Here is an 18,305-nt window from a genome sequence, read left to right on the forward strand (position 1 = left end):
TGTGCATCACGTTCCCTTATTTCTTCAATTTTAATGGCCACACACGCGCGTGTCTCGCCTAAGTAATCCGTACCGGTTCACCTATTTTTATTTTTATTTTATTTTATTACGTCTGCCCCCCCATCTCTCAGGCACGAGTCACGACTTCACGATTACACGAAACTGACACGTCCGTTTATGCTCGCCCTTTTCGCGCGGCAATGCACTATTCCTAATTCCTACCTTTTAATTGAATTCCAATTTTGGCATCTTCGGAGCCTGGAACGGGAATTAATAAAATAGTCGCGAGAGTAACCCTACGGTCTACCCAAGGGCTTGTCCAACGAGAAAGTGCATGCGAAAAGCGCGTCAGTGTGATCTGATTGATCTGATTGATCTGACCCGTGTCTTCCCATCACTACATCACTACATCATTACATCTCTGCATATCTCAGTATACCCTTCTATTAAATTATATCTCACTCCATCCTACGCCGACTGGTCCGAGGTTGGAATAATAAAAATTATTCCAACCATTATTCCATATCACCACCTCGAGCTTTTCGTAATCTTGTCATAGGCAGGTACCTTTTATGTATGTACCTTGCAACTTGCAACTTACAACGAATCGCACAACTCCTTCCTCAGTAGGTACGGTACATGCCTACCTCCTAGCATATGATCTGGATCTACCCAGCTGGAGACAATTGATAGCAACAACGACTGAGCATATCCATATGCTATCTTTAACGCTACCGGCGCATTGTCCCCCTCTTAACGATCCACATTATCTCGGACTCAGATTTATTTTTTTCTACCTTTAATCTCATTGACGAGTCCCGGGATTTTCTGCACATCTCGAATCCACTTTGACCCGCTACTCTACATACGGATTACTGCTATTACCTATTACTACTCTACTACTCTACTACTGATGGCCTCGGCAACAACCGCTATCTCGCATCATTATCAACAGCTTGACATCCCACGCACTACTGCCGAACCAGCTAGTAACCCTCTTCAAGCTTTATCGAATTCTCAACGCCAATCACAGTCTTCTATTCTGTCGTCGTCACAATTTCCAGCTTCCACTGAGAGAAGCAGCGGCATAGTCGCTGCTATAGACAGCGTCAAAATGTCGCAATCGCAACCTTCATCGCAGCAGTCTTTTACCATGAGCCAGCCCGCTCAACCCTATAGGCAGTTCTCCGATTCCAATATGAGACTGGGAAATGGGCATGGGCATGGCCATGACCATAATGCACCGCAAATATATTCTGTCAGTCGTCTTCTATTCATCCCCCTTAAGCTATATCAACTTCAACTCGTATAGCTTAACCCGCTAACCTTTATCTATATAGGCTGTCTACTCTGGCACCGACGTCTACGAGATGGAGGTTAATGGGGTCGCTGTCATGCGCCGCCGCGCAGATAGTTGGTTAAATGCCACTCAGATCCTCAAGGTTGCCAACATCGATAAAGGGAAGCGAACGAAAATTCTTGAAAAGGAGATACAGACTGGCGAACATGAAAAGGTACAAGGCGGTTATGGGAAATATCAGGGCACCTGGATTAAATTCGACCGAGGCGTTGAGGTATGCCGTCAATACGGAGTTGAAGAATTGCTCCGTCCTCTCTTAATCTACGACATGGGCCAGGATGGTGGCATCGCGGGCAGAGGAGACATTAATACTCCTACCAAAGAGCAGGCTATGGCTGCGCAAAGAAAGCGCATGTACGCTGGAAACGACGGCCGCGCCAATGGGTTATCTGGAACCTTCTTTAAGAACATCTCGAGTACGGCATCTAACGCTGTCGCTGCTATTAGCAAGGCTCGCTTCGATTCGCCCGGCCCGAGGGGTCGGAATGGTCCGACAAGACCACCTGGTTTTAGTCGGCAGTCTTCGATGCAGAACGTCGACGACTTTCAGGGGAATTCCCAGCAGAGCTTTACCTCCGACTACGGCCAAAATGTTGACTCGGCATATTCAACCCAGAATACACAGATCTTCAACGGTGAAGAGCCGTCGCGAAAACGTCAAAAAGTTGTTACGCCTGCAGATAGTTTTGGATATGCGTCGCATTCTATGGATATGTACGCCAATAATTTCCCCGGCTCGCCTACGGAGCCCAACGAATCTTTCCAATACTCTCAAGCCGGCATCGACGTACATGAGAACGACACTCTGCCACTACCCCCCTTACCCTTTGAGCTCTCTCCGGAGGCGGACCAGAAGCGCAACCTACTCATGGGGCTCTTCCTAGATCCTAATGCCAACGCCTCTGACTACTCTCAAAACGAAGCTCTCCAGACGCTATCAGCTTTGGACCTCGATGCACCAATAGATGCATCGAGTCATACTGCTCTTCACTGGGCCGCTACGCTAGCTCGAATACCTCTTCTGCGGGCGTTAATATCGGCAGGTGCGAATCCTTATCGAATTAATGCTTCGGGCGAAACAGCTTTGATGAGAGCATCGGCGGTAACGAATAACTCAGATCAGGTTTCGTTCCCTGAATTGCTCGACGTTTTAGGTAACACTATCGACGTTCGAGACAACAAGGGCCGAACCGTTTTGCATCATATTGCTGTTACGAGTGCTGTGAAGGGTAGGAGCCATTCCAGCAGATACTACTTGGAGAGTCTCCTGGAGTGGGTTGTGAGACAAGGGAGCGCGCCGAGCAGCCAAAACGCGACAGCAAACGGCAACTCTAACCAACCGAAGATGGGCATCGGTCGATTCATGAGCGAGATTGTAAATGCGCAAGATAAGTCTGGCGATACCGCGCTAAATATTGCGGCACGGATCGGAAATAGGAGTATTATCTCGCAGTTACTTGAGGTGGGTGCGGATCCCGGTATCGCTAACAAGGCAGGTCTCAGACCGGTTGACTTTGGAGTGGGCGGCGACGTTGGGGAAGATGGGGCCAATGGTGATCTGATGGTAACCGACAAGGCAAATATTGGCGGCAATTGCCAGAAGACCCGAGAGAACAGTGCTGAGATTATTACCTGTGAGTTTATAGAGAAGGTCCCATTCATTTATATGCTAATCCTAACTTATCCTAGCTATCACACACCTTCTGAACGAGACTTCTAACAGCTTCCAAACGGAACTGAGAAAGAAGCAACAGGGTGTTGATTCACTTCACGTCTCTTTGCGGACGACGTCTACCCAATTGGGAGATGCGCGACGCCAGCTTGAGACATTACAAGCAGCTGCTAAATCGCAATCCCTCGCGCGTCAGAAGATAAGCAACCTTAGTCGGGGTCGTGACGAGGAGCAGAAACACTTAATGCGACTGGAACAAAATTATGGTCGCTTAGATGCAAATAACTCTTGGGAGACAGAACTCGATGCAGCTTTGGAGCCTGCGGATGGAGATGCACCGAATGCCGCTCTGTTACCTAACTCCGTGGTCCTCCGTGCACGTATACAAGCACTTAGGAATAGGAAAGATGCTATGCGGAAGAGTATAGGTTCGCTCAAAGGCCGTAGCAAAGACGTCGAAGTTAAATACCGACGAGTAGTAGCGCTGTGTACCGGTGTGTCGGAAAGCGAAGTTGACGTCGTCGTAGACGGCTTATTACGTGCCGTAGAGAGCGAAAGGGGCGAACTTGAGATGGGCCGCATACGGAGATTTCTTGGTGGTGTTGATGGGGTGCATTGATGGATCGAAATTGTGTAACGGCTTTGGGCGTAAGGGGTTTTATAATCAGGTCTTGTATGAGGTATGGCATTGTTGGATTTGTACATCTTCAATATTAGGACCATGTGCTGGTTGCATTTAACAGCAGCCATTGGCAGGTTTAGGGAGGGAGGGGGGCTTATGATTCCACGTCCAGCATTATTCCGCGGCCGACTGTATATAGGTATATGCTGAGCACTACAAGCTGCAAGCAAGGAGTCGAATTTTTAAACGCACATATCACATGATGGGGTTTTCGTCCCGATACTTTTATCTGGTAATCGTTGCCGATTTGAGAGCAAGTTGGCTGTTAATCTTTGGGATTCAAATGGGCTCCTATAATTGTTCTTCTTTCTTGATGCAGGGGACATAATGAACTATATAACCCGAGCCTGGAGAATACATTAATTTTCATTTGACCAGTTGACTCCTTACCAATGCTACATCCGAGGGGTATCTTAACCATCCACGTCCGGTCCTCATAAACTGTCCCTAATTTTAGGTATCTCTGCTGTACCAACATCCTTGATTTCTTAGGTTATAAGTCACGCTTCGTGTCCCTACCTTATGTATTTACATTTTAACGCTGTCCTATTATTTTAACGCTGTCCTATTATTTTAACGCTGTCCTATTATTTTTGCTGCTGCTTCAGAAGCCCAGCTTGACGTCCCCTTAGCTTTCCGCACCAACCCTTGGACTAGTTTCCACGCGGAAGATTCCTGCTCATCGCCATCGCCATCGCTGCTATGCCCGCGAACCGGGGTGAATACTTTGAGCCTCCCCTCAGACAGTGCGAATCCGTCACATGCAACTCGCTGCACACGAACGCCCGGGTGGAACATGTCCAGGCCAAGGTGGTGCCACATGTACGCGGCTAGGGCATCGGTGAATGGCTGCTTAATAACGTTGTCTTCTGCTTCTCCTTCGATACTACCGTGATACTGCCTGCGCCATGCCCATCCTTCTTCGTCCTTGCCGCCCGCGAGCTTCCGGCGCCTCCTACTCTGCTGGTCATCTGATAAAGTAGTTTGCGCGTCCGTTTTCCGCTTCCTCGTTATGACGGCGGCTGGAGGCTTGCTGTCAAGCTTCTCACCCACGCGGAGGAACCGGTACACGTCTGAGGCAGGAATGGTGATGTCAATAGTTTTTATGCCTACATGAGGCAGGTTTCGCTTTTGGCCTTGATCCTGTTCACTTGTATCGTCAAGTTCATTCCCACTGCTTTGCCCTTTAGACTCCCTTGGCTCGATGTGAAAACCGAGCGTAATAAGAATATGTTTACTCGGCACATGTCGGTTTCTCTTGGAGTGATTATCGGACAACCAGGCCTCCCAACTACTCACGAGCGTCTGTGTGCCTAGCGCAAGGGGGCTAACACGACAGTCAAAAGTGTTGGACAGGAAATCGATGAGCAAAGATTTGAGAGGTGCGGGCATCCGGAATAGAAGCAATGGTAAGTGTAAGAACGCCGTTCGACCATCTTCTCCTGGCCTGGGGTCACTATTATCATTCGTCTGCCACGTCCACGAGGGCTGATAATTAGAACCTGGTATAGCTTCGTCTCCAGATAGATCGGACAAGAGCAGAGCGCTAAACCGAGCGTTCTCGTACTTTAGTTCTATAGATAGAACTCGCCGTTTCCCCCCTTGCGCCCGCTCAGTTTCATCGGAGTCATTCCCTAACTCTACGCTACCTTCTCGCCGACTACCTCCGAGTATCTTCTTGGTATCGATCCATCGCCACTCCACAGCATATAAGGCACCTGTACGCCCTAATTCTGCATCACTGTCTAACCCGACCTGTACGCCACGTACTACATCACCGACGAGAGCGTCTCGTAGGCGCTTAGATAGAAGTTGTAGGCGCGCAGGCGTTAATTTTTGCTTACCCACGTAGAGAGGCGACACGCGATAGGTAGTAAAGGTGGTGTTGAAGAAGCGTGGCGGCTCCGAATCGTTGTGGGACAAGTCGGCACTTGGCGACGCGGGCGAGGTGGGAGACGCATCGGATCCTGGAGGGGAGCGCTCTGGGTTTGGATCCGGCGATGGCGATGCAGGTTCCGCGGCGGACTCTACTGCTTGTTTATTCTTTCGTTTTCGGGGCGGCATTGAATGTAAATGTGATGTCGAGTAACGATGCAAGCCAGCGCGTTCGTCGTGACCGTCGCGTCCAAATAGAGCTAATGTTAGCCCGGATGTTACAACGACAAGATAGTTGGAAAGATTCAACTAATTGGCGCGTTAGTAAACGTAGATGAAGCTGATATTCGATATTATTAAGGGGCCGAATCTGAATTGTTGGATAATTGAAGTTGTTTCCAGGTTTAAATTCTAACCTAAGGATGTTGCTGCTGTAACCTAAATGTATTTGCGTACCTATACCTATAAGTTGTTAGGTACCTTACGCTAATGTACCTGATCGTACTAATGTATAGCTTAATGCGGGGTATATCTTAGGTACCTGGTATATGTCCCTCTTTACACTTTAGCTTCGATCTCATTGGCTTGGCCTTATATATATATAAGTCTCTTAATATTCTCTCGTCTTTCGTTATCTTCCAACTTCAAAATATTACAACTTCACAAAGCTACCTACGTACCTACATAGGTACCTATAGTAATTACTTGCGGCAAGAGAAGTTATACATTCGACGCCAAGCTAATTTAATTCCGAACCATAAAGTACTTCGGACGCTAAACCAATGGCATTGATTGAGAATGATCACCTATACGATCAACCCAATTCATTTACAAGTTCACTTATGAGTTCATCTACGAGTTCGCTAGACTCCGAGTCACCGGAACCATCCGTTCCACATCTCCTATTCTCTAAATTCCAGGAGTTGCCGCCCGAGTTACGGCATCAGATCTGGCGCATGGCCCTTCCCACACCTGGCATCAACTTTTTCAACGTTCATTGCATACCTAACGATCATCCCGGTGCCAATCAGAGTAACTCCCCTTCCTGGCTGTACCTGGACCTGCGACGTATATCTATCAATGATAATGATGGAAGAGTCTCCCAGTACGATCCTTCGGCATGGCAGGCTCGGGAGACGCTACGTCGCGTTTGTCGAGAAGCCCGTGATGTGTGTGCTCTCTCTCCAGCCGAGGCCGCTACCATCACGCTGACTCGCCCTCGGCGTGGCTTATTTGTGAGAGCGGCAGATGGTCAGCTACGGGAATTGCTTCCTTTGCGTTACCGCTCTAGTTTTAAGCGACGAGCTGATCGTCGAGAACCTTTGGAGCGCCGGATGGTCCGTGTCCATGTCGATGACGTGCTCTGCCTCTCCGTTGAGAATTGTAGCTTCAACCTCCCGTTTGAGGAGATACCCGTCACCAACAGCGACGGACTTTTTCCTTACGGTGGTGGCTCATCGGATGATGACGAGGATGAGTTGGGCTGGGCTTACGACCCGCAGCTAACACCTCCCCTACCGTCTACAATCAGACGCTCAAGGGTGTGTGTTGAGATGGCTGGCGGCGATCGGATCACTCTCCAAAGTGTTAATGAGGCGCTCCGGGATATGCTATCATTCTCCCAGAACCGGCATGCGCAGGTGGGGGAGATGCTACATCAGGTGCCCTTAATCATGTTTGATGCGCTGAAACAGGAGCTGGGTCAACGCCGCGTCGAGGAGCTTACCCCTTGGGATGAGACGTTCTGGGATCGCTACGGAGACCGCTACATTGCACTTCCGTGGAGCTCGACAGACCTCCTACGTGCCGACTATAAGCTCACCAAGGTATGGCCCGAGACCAATAATATTCGGCTCCGATACTTGCGGTCCGCGATACTGCAGTCGCCAAAGAGGCCTGCTGATCGCCCGTCTTGAAATTTCTTCACTCCGCAATATGTTGCGGTATTAATGGATGTCACGCACGTATGAACAAAAAACAATAATGTATGCATTTTAGAAGGCTTGAACGAGAATGTTATTCGCCTTGCCACACGACAAATGTCAAACTATCAACAGGTAAACACGGGGGTGGATTTGAATAATGAATGAAAACCCTATAGAAGACTCTTATAACGTTTTGCTCGCATTCCAAGTCCCTTTTTAAAAATAACGGCACCTTCGTAGATAGATACCAGGCAGCCTCTATCCAACCAACGCCATGCCAATGCCATGCAGTAATTCAAATTCGTCACCGAAAGAGAGCCATGTTTTCACGTCCGGCCTCGTGTTAGGTCTTCCTCGGTAGTCTTCTTCCCTGTTATTACACCTTAATAGATTCCTTTCTAAATTATAAGCATTGGTTCAAGTTCAAGCATGACCCTTCACAAGATTAAACCGGGCCCGCCATTCGCGTAGAAGCCCTGCCACCTCTCCTCGACAGCCGTGACCTTGCCTTTCACGCTTTCGATTTCCGTCTCTAGCTCCTCAACGTTCCGCGTTAGGGCGCTAACCTCCTCGAACCGCCTCGCGCCGTGCGCCCCGCTAATCATGGCTTGTACCATGTATTTCTGCTCTTCCAAGACGATCAACCGCTCACGCAGCTCTTTCTCTTCCGTTTCCAACGCAGACACTGCCGTACTAGCCTCACTGGTCTGGCTAGCCGTCTCGAGCATGTCACTGCCGTTCCGTAGCGGGCTCGCCACGTGGCCATTGGCGAGCAGGCGGCTCTTAGCGGAACTGGAGCTGGAGCTGTTGTGTTTTAGCATCCGCGGAAGATTCTTAAGCGGTAGCATATGCATATGCAAGAACGCGGAGGCTGCTTGGTGGATGGCCTTCTGCAGTTGCCGTTGTGCTGGGCTATCCGTTTTCATATCACGGATTCGTCGCGCTGCCACGTCGTATTTAGTAAAGCTGTCGGTGAGCCGCTTCCTGAGTTTGGACGCCTCTTGGATCTGCGCATGGCTTGGTGTGTTACTCTCATCCTGCAGCGGCAAGAGAGCTTTCTGGAAGGTAGGCAATATGAGCTGGATTCCCCGTTCAAATTGCTTCAGCGTCTCGTATGCCCGTTGGTCAGGCGGTTTGTGTACAATAGATTCCACAAAGTCCCGCTTTGAGAATATGGTAGACTTGCAATCACGACACATGCGGATATCAATACCTATAGAGTTTTCCCTTCCTAGTTTTTCTGATACAGGAACAGACGGATTTGTGACGCTCAGGCCTACTTCGGACGAACAATTGGTCTGGGGATCTGCGCATACTACCCGCCCGCATATTCGACAATGATGCCTTCTGAATGTCCAGGAGAATTCCTGCTGGCAGAACCGGCATTTCGGAACCTTACCGTCATCCTCCCATGTCACAACCGATTGTTCAATCGCCTTCCGCTGATTCCTCTGCGCGGCTAGGGGAGATAGCAGGCCCGTGCCACCGCTTACCCCCGCCTCTTCAGGTAAGTGAGCAAGCAATTGAGTCAGCTTGGTAAGCCTCTTTTCTAATCGCGATATCTCTAGGGTTTGCCTATCGACTCTCTTCCTGCGTATCGCTGAAAATTCTTGTATGTGATCCCTTATCAGCCCGTCGTGGTCGTTATATCCTTCCCTCGACTTGTAGCACGTTTCACACACGCGATACCAGTAACCCCTCACAGGTTCGTGCGAGGCCGACCTTGACAATTTCATCTGGTACATCGTATGCTCCTCGCAGAATAGTCTCCCACATTGTCTACAGTTTATATTGCCATTGACGGCACCTAGTCTCTTCCCGCAAGCCGGGTCGGTGCATAGATCATTTAGACCCTGTCGCTGCCAATGGGTTTTGGTGATTATATCGTCGGGATCTAGCGGCGAATCGGGAACGGGGGCCCTGTTTGCCCTACTGGTGACGGGGACAGGGAGTGGAAGCGATTCGTTGGACTCGAAGACTTCGAGGCCACGAAGCTTCTGGTTGATAAGGGAGAGAGGTTGAAATTTCTTAGCCTTCAGGACTTGCTTGTCTATCCAAGACTTGACTTCGTCCTGTTCGAATTCAGGTAGCTCCTGATGGGCATCGTCAATATGACGATTTAATTGCAACAGCGTCACCATCTCTTCCTCGCATATGGGACATACAAGCTTGGAGCCTGACTGACCGCCAGTACTCGGCCCTCCTAGACTAACGTTGGAGGTCAGGTCCTGCGCAAAGCTGGCCAAGGGGCTAGGGGTGCCGGGAGAGATGGATGTAGCGGGAGAGCCGATGGACAATGTGCTGTCAGACGGAGCGGAGGGGCTAGCAGCTCTCTCCCTTTGGATGGCTGGAGGCGCTGGAGGGGCCAAACCCTTCCCGCTACCAAGTATCCTCCCTCCGCCAAGCCTCCGACTGGACATGTTGGGCTTCTTCTAGAATTCCCGTATTTGAAAAGCCATGAGGACGCCGTATTTCCGCAACCACCGTCGGAACTTGCGAGAGAAGATGTCGAGAAGATGTCAAGTCGCAGATATGGGAATCTAAATCCGAGGAGATGGGATTTCGTAGTAAAAATAACAAGCTCAATCTGCCCATCAGGTCGCTTGAAGAGGTTCCCGATTTGCGGCTCGTAGTCGTAGGTTCGATATGTTTCTCGTAGTTTGTAGTTGGTAGTTGGAGAGTTGGAAAGTTGGAGAGTTGCGGCGCAAGGCAAAAGGATGCAAAGTACCTAACGCTAAGGTTATGTTACGTGTAGGTACCTCAGGGACGTGGAAGTGGTACAAGCACAATGTTTAATGCTTAGCGTCCTAATAAGTTATAACATTGAACATTAACACTCACAGTTATCGATATGACGTATATTAGTACTTGGCACAGCCTAATAATCGTCCAGCTTAGTGTACATAATACAAATTTTGGAATATAATGTACCTATTCCGTACCTATACGGGTATTAGGTAAGTACTACACATGCCTTATTACTGGAAGTTCCCCTACATTGCAAAGAGGTAAGTACCTGTCGTGTGCCACTACAACATTGAATGTTCCACTAACTACGATGTACTACTAGGTATAATACTTGAGACATAATATAAATGGATCCTAGCTTCTTCGTCATTACATTATTATTATTATTTTTTATTATCGCAACGTATCAAAACTCTTCATGCTCATTATTCGTTCACTCTCCGATTTGAGCTTTTTCGGAGAAACACGTATAGGTAATTAAAATCAAAACAAACATGCTTTAACTTATTGCAACCTCCTTTCTTCCCTTCTCTATATTTTGAACATCTTAAACCCATTCATTATCTTTGACATGACGATCATGCAGTAACTTGCTGGAGCTCGAAGCTAGTCGAATGATAGAATGGCGAATAATAGCGAGGACAGATTCCCTCCAGTCCAGGGCGGTGGCAGTTTGATTCTAGCCTGGCAGGTCAAGAACAAACATGTTCTGGTGATTGGGGGCGGCGAGGTAAGATTGTATACCGAAATTCCTATCAATTCTTGAAGGATTTCTCCTAAAGAGATATCCCGACTGACATCTCTCTGCTTAGGTGGCGGCTGGCCGCATCCTTAACGTTCTCAACGCCGATGCCAATGTTACCGTCGTAAGCCCTTCTTCCGGTCTCAATCCCGAAGTACGGCATCGTATCGACAACGACGAGGTCACTTATATCGATCGCGTATTCCAGCCTTCAGATCTAGAGACGTTACCTCCAAATAACGGTCCTCCCGACATGGTACTTGTCGCTATCGACGATCCTGCTGCTTCAACCCAAATCTGGAAGTTATGCAAGGAGCATCGCATTCCGGCTAACATTGCTGACGTCCCGCCCGAATGCGACTTTTATTTTGGAAGCATACATCGTGATGGACCCTTGCAGATCATGGTCAGCACCAACGGAAAGGGACCGAGACTCGCTGCTAGTATTAGGAAGTGGATCGGGAGTCAGTTGCCCTCAAATATTGGTGATGCTATCGAGAGGATCGGCGCACTACGCGCTAAGCTACGCCAGATAGCCCCAAGCCCCGAAGAAGGTCCCAAGAGGATGCGTTGGATGACGAGGGTTAGCGATGCCTATAGTTGGAATGAAATGTGTGGGCTCACCGACGAAGACATTGATAACCTTCTAAAGTTCTATCCTCCTAACGACGTCCCCCAGTTAGATATGCTCCAGGCTATGCGAGGTGGAAGGGAACCAGAAGATATCGATGTTTTCGATGGTTCTTTCGGCTTTAGTGTTGTCGCATGATGCCAAATAAATCTAAAGGTTAGGCGGCCACTTAGAAGCTCTCTGGAATGCTTCACGGGCTGAGCAGAGATGATAAATTAACTAGGGAGGGAAGAGAAATAATCCAGACTACCCTTCTCTAATCTATATCTAAATACATCCATTATCCAGTACCACATCTTAACCATAGCTTAAGATAGTTGAGGCAAAGCGGATATAAAAAAACCAAATCCGCAATGTACTAGAGGGCCTACAATCATAATATAATAATACCGTCTTTAAACAACCCTCATAACAGTACATACCTAAATGCTTATAATTCCATTGATCTCCTGTATAGGTAGATATCTATACCGAATCCTCTCCTACATCTTGTGTTAGCGAATTAGGGGTCCACCTATCAACTAAAGTTACGTGTTGAATTTATACTAATATATCCTTAACTCTGTGGCGATGGCCTATAATTTCGCTCTTCAGCTATACAAAGATCCATACTGTTCTGCAGAATGTGAAGCCCATATCTGGCAGACCCAGTTCAGCAACCGAAAGTAGCGTTGAGTCTAGCTCGAGGCTTTTGAACATGGCTCTTGGTTATGTTCACGAGGCCTCAACTATAGCAGAAGGATTGCTGAATTCGGCCTCACTTCCCAGTTTTATATAAAATACTTGCTCTTGTCTCATATGCTTGGTAATGGATTATATGAATATTTATAAAGGAGAGTAATGTGAACTAATTTTTAACTTTCCTAAAGCTATCAGCTTAGACGAAGTTCTCCTTGGACATTATTATATTCCACTGCAAAATCCAATGTTGACTCAAACCACTTCGACCCAAGGATGACTAGTGTAGGTCAGTATGGAGGTATTTTGTTGTAGGGATATCGGAATTTATGACCCTCTAGGCTCAATAGGAAGGGCATTAGGCGAAGGATAATGGAGGTTCAAGGACGTGTTAAAAGACAATAACAAAAGCCGTATATATAGACCAGTTTATATCTCAATATTCCTCGACATCATATTAAATCTAAGCCCAGTGCTATTCGAGTAGGTAGTTATAAACAAATATATTATACATGACTCCTTTCAAGCATTGATAGGTTATATTAGCCTTTGTCGCCATCCATATCCGCAATAGCCCAGCCACTCGTGATAATTACCTTACTCCTATAATACTACAAGAGCCAATAGGCAGTAGAGCATATGAGCCATATAATATTCACTATACCCTATTTTCGGGCCTTCAACTTATCACGATTCACCTTGACCACCTACACCTGTCTAACACAAGTACATCTCGGTACATGCGTGTGAAAAAGCATTACAATTAGTCAGTGGTGACTATAAGCTTACCAAGCGAAGTTATATATCTGAATTTTGCTCCATCGGGATCGCCGTGATCTTGGTTTAATCGAGCATCCCTGTCCGCTCTCTCCCCTTGAATAGAAGCTTACATCAAAATCAAACACTTGATTGCGTATCAATTGCAGATCTGCTACCTCTACTATTATAATGGTGTTAGCAGCATAAAGGAATATGCTCCAACTATACAGCCCCTGGGGATACGGGGTGTCTCATGAAGTAATCATAGGATATTGGCGTATGCAGAAGTTGATGTCAGGCTCACAACGAGGCATAAACCTAGAAGAGGCTACTGACTTAGGTACATTACCGCTTTACAGATGAGCGTCGAATGTTCTGGGTAATCTTAAGCCAGCACGGGTAGATATTTATTTATTAATCTATAAGCTGACAACTCGACCTTGAGGACAGAAACATGTAATAAAAACTACACCATGGGAGCTACTGGGAGTATGCCGTGTTTTATCGGTTACTCTCTTACGTAAAAGAGGTCTATATTATGGATTATTGTGAGCTATTGAGTACCTAATAGATAACACGAAGACTTTGAAGCCTAGATAAATTCGCGGCTGTAGCCTGTAGTGTTGCATACGGAAATCTTCATTCCGGTTTATCATAGTGAGATTGGTCTAGAACGCTATATTTCCGGGTATAGCGCATTTACAAGATGGAGAAAAAAAGAGAGGCGGTCGGTTCCTTCTAGTGGTGGATGGCGTTCCGGATGACATGACGATCGAAGCCACCAGCATAGAAGTGTAGCCAATACTTCCCTGAGGATTCGCTTTTCAGTATGGAAAGAGCGGTGATTAGATTCCAATGGATTAATCCATCTCCGAGTAGATTTGGGAGCATCCGAGGTTGAGGAGGGACTACTCCGGTAGGTACGGGTGGAAGAAGCAAAGAGACACTCACCGAGAACTGCTAAGCGAGCCAATTTTTAGACCTGCTCGGGGTTTCCCTGCAAAATCTTTGTACATTGGGGGCCGGCTGCAGCTCTTTCGCTTAATTATATGCAACCGTGTACTTGTAAATGTAGCCAAAAAAGGGTTAGGTAGGTAGGTAGTTAAGATAGTGTTGCTTTGAGCCAAATACCAGCTTTCGCTTTCATTACTCGACTACAGTAAGCCCCGTCTTCTTAAATCATTACAATGTTGTTTTTAAAGTTAAAGTAAGTGCTATGGAAATGTAAAACAAGATTGCTGCCCATGAGTACCGAGTATGACTGGTGAATTCAAATACATGGAGTGCTCGTTGCTCAAGATCAGATACATCTAGGACTGGATTACCCGGCAGCCTGAGAGTCTAGGAAGCGGGTGCTTACAGATATGGGAAACATACGATAGATAAAATATCTCGCAGACATTAGTCTATATCCACCCATTCCTCTTCTACGCGCGAGCCTCGAAATCCATCGCTTGTGGCTGAACCGGGCGATGTGACTATGCGTCCGGACGTAGCCCAGAACTCGAACGAAGTCCTCACCTACCCGGAAAGAGTAAAGAGAAACGTACTACCTTAGGTATGTTGGCAAACATTAGGTACCTATCTAACCCGCGCCCGAAATGATGGTGGTGAGCACAAAACCCACGTGCGGCTCGTTCATGGGACACTGAGACAATAGCTCTTTACGTATCCCAACGACGCAGAATAACTTGCCCCAACCTCTAAAGACGGACAGCCTTCCTAGCCAGGTTCGTTGGCGCAGTAACTCTGTACACATCCAGCTCAAAAGGCCTCATTTCCTACTTGCCTGGTCCCCCTTTCTTGAAATACGCAACAAACGAGCACCGCCGCTACAGAAACCGGCTATGCTTATAAATTACAAGGAACCAACTGATTTATTTTCTAGTACTTACTGTATCATAAGACCGGTGGGGCGACGGAAGGCTGCATGCAATAGAAATCGACAAGTTGTTACAGGTTGTTGGGTCCCAGGAGTCCGGTAACAGTTCCACGTAAAGTAATATCAGATCACACGTTTTCCCTCTATTTTTCTAAACCCTTGTCAGATAGCCACTTTAGACTAGGAAGACCCAGTCTATTTTACTCTCTCCTACTGGATCCTGAAAAGACTAGGCTAGAGAGTAACACAGATCTTTATACAGATTACAGCGGCAGTTAGGCCGTATAATCTAATGCCCGGAAAACGAGCCTCTAGGCTAAGTCGGAATAGCTTTTCATTATGGCTGGCTCAGAGACCGGCTGAATGCATTATGCTCGGGCGCGTACTAAATTAAAGTAACATTTTCTAGTTGTTATCGTTAACAAGAGTACAGCAATAAACCTCCATGTCGAATTCGAAGCGCAAGTCTTAAGTTAGAATGAAGATCCTCTAGATGAGCTGATATAAATGAGCTCTCTTCGCAAGCTTGGTACTATCGAAGCTTCGATTATTATTATTTAACGAGTAATATACTTATTGTCTAACCAACCGTGTTATCTACCTAGGTATCTCATCTGTAACAATGTAGCTGTACGTTAGGTATATCAATGCTGTTCCACGAAGTCGCTCACTATGCGCATCCCAAAGGCCAAAATGTTAGGCGCCACAAGCCGACAGGAAAACAAAGCATAAGCTCATCTGTTTGTTGCACTGCAGGTCATGCACATCTGTTTTACGGGCGTAAAATTCGTCCAGGTCGGAGCGCACGCATTGCTGCAGGATCGAGGCACACACGGAGATGAGGTACCTAGGAACGGATAGCTGCTTTCACCACGGGTGCACCAATATTCTAGGTCGGCTTAGATGTCATCGAAGTTGCAACCGAACCATCTTAATGTAGAAGCTAAAGTACCTAGGAAACCAGAATCCGTCGCTGGTTAGTTACGAGGTGACGTTGGCGGCGACGGGAAAAGGGGTATAGGCGTAAGAATCTGATGACACTTGCGTTGCATATTCAGAGCTGGCCCGTGGATCCATGCAGTTGATATTAACATGATGCTGTACTAATCCCATATTTGTGGCCCATACACGTGCAACGTTTAGCACTGGATTTTGTTAGAATACACAAGAATCAAGTAGACGAAGTGAAAGTGACTTGGGAGTCACAGACTTCTGATCGTGGGATAAGTTAATATATTGTCTTCGTTCATCTCTCGCACATAGTTATATTTTACTGAAGCATATGCGTTATTGGATCGTTCGTCGGGGGAAACGGGAATGATGATATATGTATCTAAAAAGCGGTAGACTTCATGTTACTGATAATGATGATATTAGGTAGGTAGCCTGAGAAAGACTGTCCCAGTACCTAAGGTAGGCGAATCGCGTAGTAGAGGTAAATATCTATAGCGACTCTGTAAGAAGTATCGATGAAACCATGATAATGTGAAAGGTATGTTTATAAATCAGCTGTCAGAATCGCGTGGAATTGAGCTACCTTGGTGGCTTGGAACACCACGTTTCTGTAAGGATATTAATAACAATGCAGACCAGGTGATATATCGCGTCTCAGCGTAGCAGATACTGCAAGGGCTCGAAACATCTTCTATTAGACGTTAGGATGTCTGGTCTCAACCTTGCCATCTCACCCTCCTGAACGAAGCGAAAGACAAAGCCGTTGAGGAGATCCCGACGAGATGGCTGCGTTCCTTAGTCGGCCACGTTTTCCCCTGTCGCATTAATAATGAGTCATACGATCTCCGTCGTCAATGACACGGTCAAGATGAATGCTAGCAGCCATAGGCCGAGAGCACAAGGCATATCCATGTCTTCTAATATATTTCAGGGTAATAGCATTTGGTCTATAGAGGCCTCAGGAAGGCCCCAGGAAGATGTAACGCTGTGAACCATGAGAACCCCGAGCTTCGAAAGGTTGTGGTTGTTTGGGTAACAATACTGGGAAGACAAAAAGACGGTAGCCAGATCGTCGGCTCCCTCTTTACTGCACAAGGCAAATGACAGCGGGCATCCTGTTCTAGCTATTCCTAGCTGATGCTGTACCCGTCGTACGGCATATGTGGCTCCATGTTACGTCTTTTCCAGGCGCCAGGATCGGGGGGCACCCAGGGGCCAGGGAAAGGGAGTGCGCGAGATCTGGAGGAAACAAAATCTCGCTGCATAATCTCTGCGCACCTAAGCGTGTTCCTCGTTTCCCGTTACTGTTCTTGGCCAAGCCGCTGTTGGCGATAAATGAGAGTGATGCTCTTGGTGTCGCCTACTTACAGCATACGCACGCACACATGCTTACACGCATCTTCCCTTCACCACCGCATACACCACCGCATAGTATGGGGCTACCGAGCGATCCTCGGGGCGCTGATACTGTTTACCCCATCGCCCTGTGCGGGCCTTTGCAGTGGTCTCGTGCGACAATAGCTGATGGCCTGACCGTCACCGGCTTGGATAGAAGCCCCAGGTAGGTGTAGGTAGCCTGGTAAGTAGCCTGGTAAGTAGCCTGGTAAGTAGCCTGAGTAAGGAAGTGGTGTCTGCTCGAATACCACCGCATGTGATAGATCTTGCCGTATGCTGTATCAACCAACGCTGCTATCTTACTGAACGAAAAAGGTGGAGTAAGATGCCGGGAGGAGGGATAGATCTTCAAGGCTTTCCCCTGGTCGGTCAAATAAGCTCTGAAACCCTGCCGGTACTATGGCTTGTCCATTCTCGGCCTGAGCCGAATGGTATGGTCCCCTCCAGTTTTATGTGGCTGCATCTATGCATCGAGAACAGGGCATGTGAGCGGTACCTAAATTCCACTGAAGCCTATAGTAGTAGTATCGCTTCGTAGTGTATTGTATTGTATTGTATAATACATATGCACGAAGCTGAGATTCTTGCGTATTTACTACTACTACTACTACGACTACGTATATACACATTTACATATTTACACATTTACACATTTACACATTTACACATTTACACATTTACACATCTACAAACACTAATGTAGTCTCCCCCTTCCCTCCAGACCCACCATAAGCAGGTCATCAACTTCCCTTGTCAAGATCGGAAGAGGCTTACGTCAAGAAGAGCGGCTGATCGTCGTCATGGGGTAAACTTTGGTTCGCGATTACCATAGGCAGCATTAAGAAGGGATCGGGCGGTCTTGGCGGAGAGCAGATCGGTTATAATAATATCCGAAGCTATCGTTCAATGGCCTTAGCCCTTACATGATCCTATCCCGTTGATATTGCCGTGCCTGCAGGTCCTAGCCTAAGGCACATTATTGTCCATACCAAATCGGGGACC

At 47.3% G+C, this 18,305-nt stretch overlaps 6 protein-coding genes across 6 annotated transcripts; 4 read left to right on the top strand and 2 right to left on the bottom strand.

Annotated features, from left to right (window-relative positions):
* Nucleotides 1–736: 736 nt before the first annotated feature.
* F4817DRAFT_270230 (apses-domain-containing protein) lies at nucleotides 737–3,969 on the top strand. Its single transcript, XM_049299412.1, has 3 exons — nucleotides 737–1,258; nucleotides 1,341–2,994; nucleotides 3,050–3,969. Exons 1-3 carry the CDS (start codon nucleotides 914–916, stop codon nucleotides 3,649–3,651), a joined length of 2,601 nt encoding a protein of 866 aa, XP_049154838.1. The 5' UTR covers nucleotides 737–913; the 3' UTR covers nucleotides 3,652–3,969.
* Nucleotides 3,970–4,247: 278 nt separating this feature from the next.
* Nucleotides 4,248–6,054, bottom strand: F4817DRAFT_350945 (kinetochore complex Sim4 subunit Fta1-domain-containing protein). The gene has a single exon (XM_049305009.1). The coding sequence runs from the start codon at nucleotides 5,776–5,778 to the stop codon at nucleotides 4,288–4,290; it is 1,491 nt and encodes a 496-aa protein (XP_049154839.1). The 5' UTR covers nucleotides 5,779–6,054; the 3' UTR covers nucleotides 4,248–4,287.
* Nucleotides 6,055–6,194: 140 nt separating this feature from the next.
* F4817DRAFT_270247 (uncharacterized protein) lies at nucleotides 6,195–7,728 on the top strand. The gene has a single exon (XM_049299414.1). The coding sequence runs from the start codon at nucleotides 6,372–6,374 to the stop codon at nucleotides 7,503–7,505; it is 1,134 nt and encodes a 377-aa protein (XP_049154840.1). The 5' UTR covers nucleotides 6,195–6,371; the 3' UTR covers nucleotides 7,506–7,728.
* Nucleotides 7,729–10,322, bottom strand: F4817DRAFT_270246 (uncharacterized protein). The gene has a single exon (XM_049299413.1). It carries the CDS (start codon nucleotides 9,932–9,934, stop codon nucleotides 7,952–7,954), a length of 1,983 nt encoding a protein of 660 aa, XP_049154841.1. The 5' UTR covers nucleotides 9,935–10,322; the 3' UTR covers nucleotides 7,729–7,951.
* Nucleotides 10,323–10,539: 217 nt separating this feature from the next.
* On the top strand, nucleotides 10,540–12,117 carry F4817DRAFT_350948 (siroheme synthase middle domains-like protein). Its single transcript, XM_049305010.1, has 2 exons — nucleotides 10,540–10,992; nucleotides 11,075–12,117. The coding sequence occupies exons 1-2, from the start codon at nucleotides 10,885–10,887 to the stop codon at nucleotides 11,771–11,773; spliced, it is 807 nt and encodes a 268-aa protein (XP_049154842.1). The 5' UTR covers nucleotides 10,540–10,884; the 3' UTR covers nucleotides 11,774–12,117.
* Nucleotides 12,118–16,984: 4,867 nt separating this feature from the next.
* F4817DRAFT_270313 (uncharacterized protein) lies at nucleotides 16,985–17,613 on the top strand. Its single transcript, XM_049299415.1, has one exon. It carries the CDS (start codon nucleotides 17,069–17,071, stop codon nucleotides 17,471–17,473), a length of 405 nt encoding a protein of 134 aa, XP_049154843.1. The 5' UTR covers nucleotides 16,985–17,068; the 3' UTR covers nucleotides 17,474–17,613.
* The last annotated feature ends 692 nt before the right edge of the window (nucleotides 17,614–18,305 follow it).

The sequence above is a fragment of the Daldinia loculata genome, assembly GCF_022478755.1.
Source record: "Daldinia loculata strain CBS 113971 unplaced genomic scaffold F4817scaffold_73, whole genome shotgun sequence".
In the NCBI taxonomy this organism is placed as follows: domain Eukaryota; kingdom Fungi; phylum Ascomycota; class Sordariomycetes; order Xylariales; family Hypoxylaceae; genus Daldinia; species Daldinia loculata.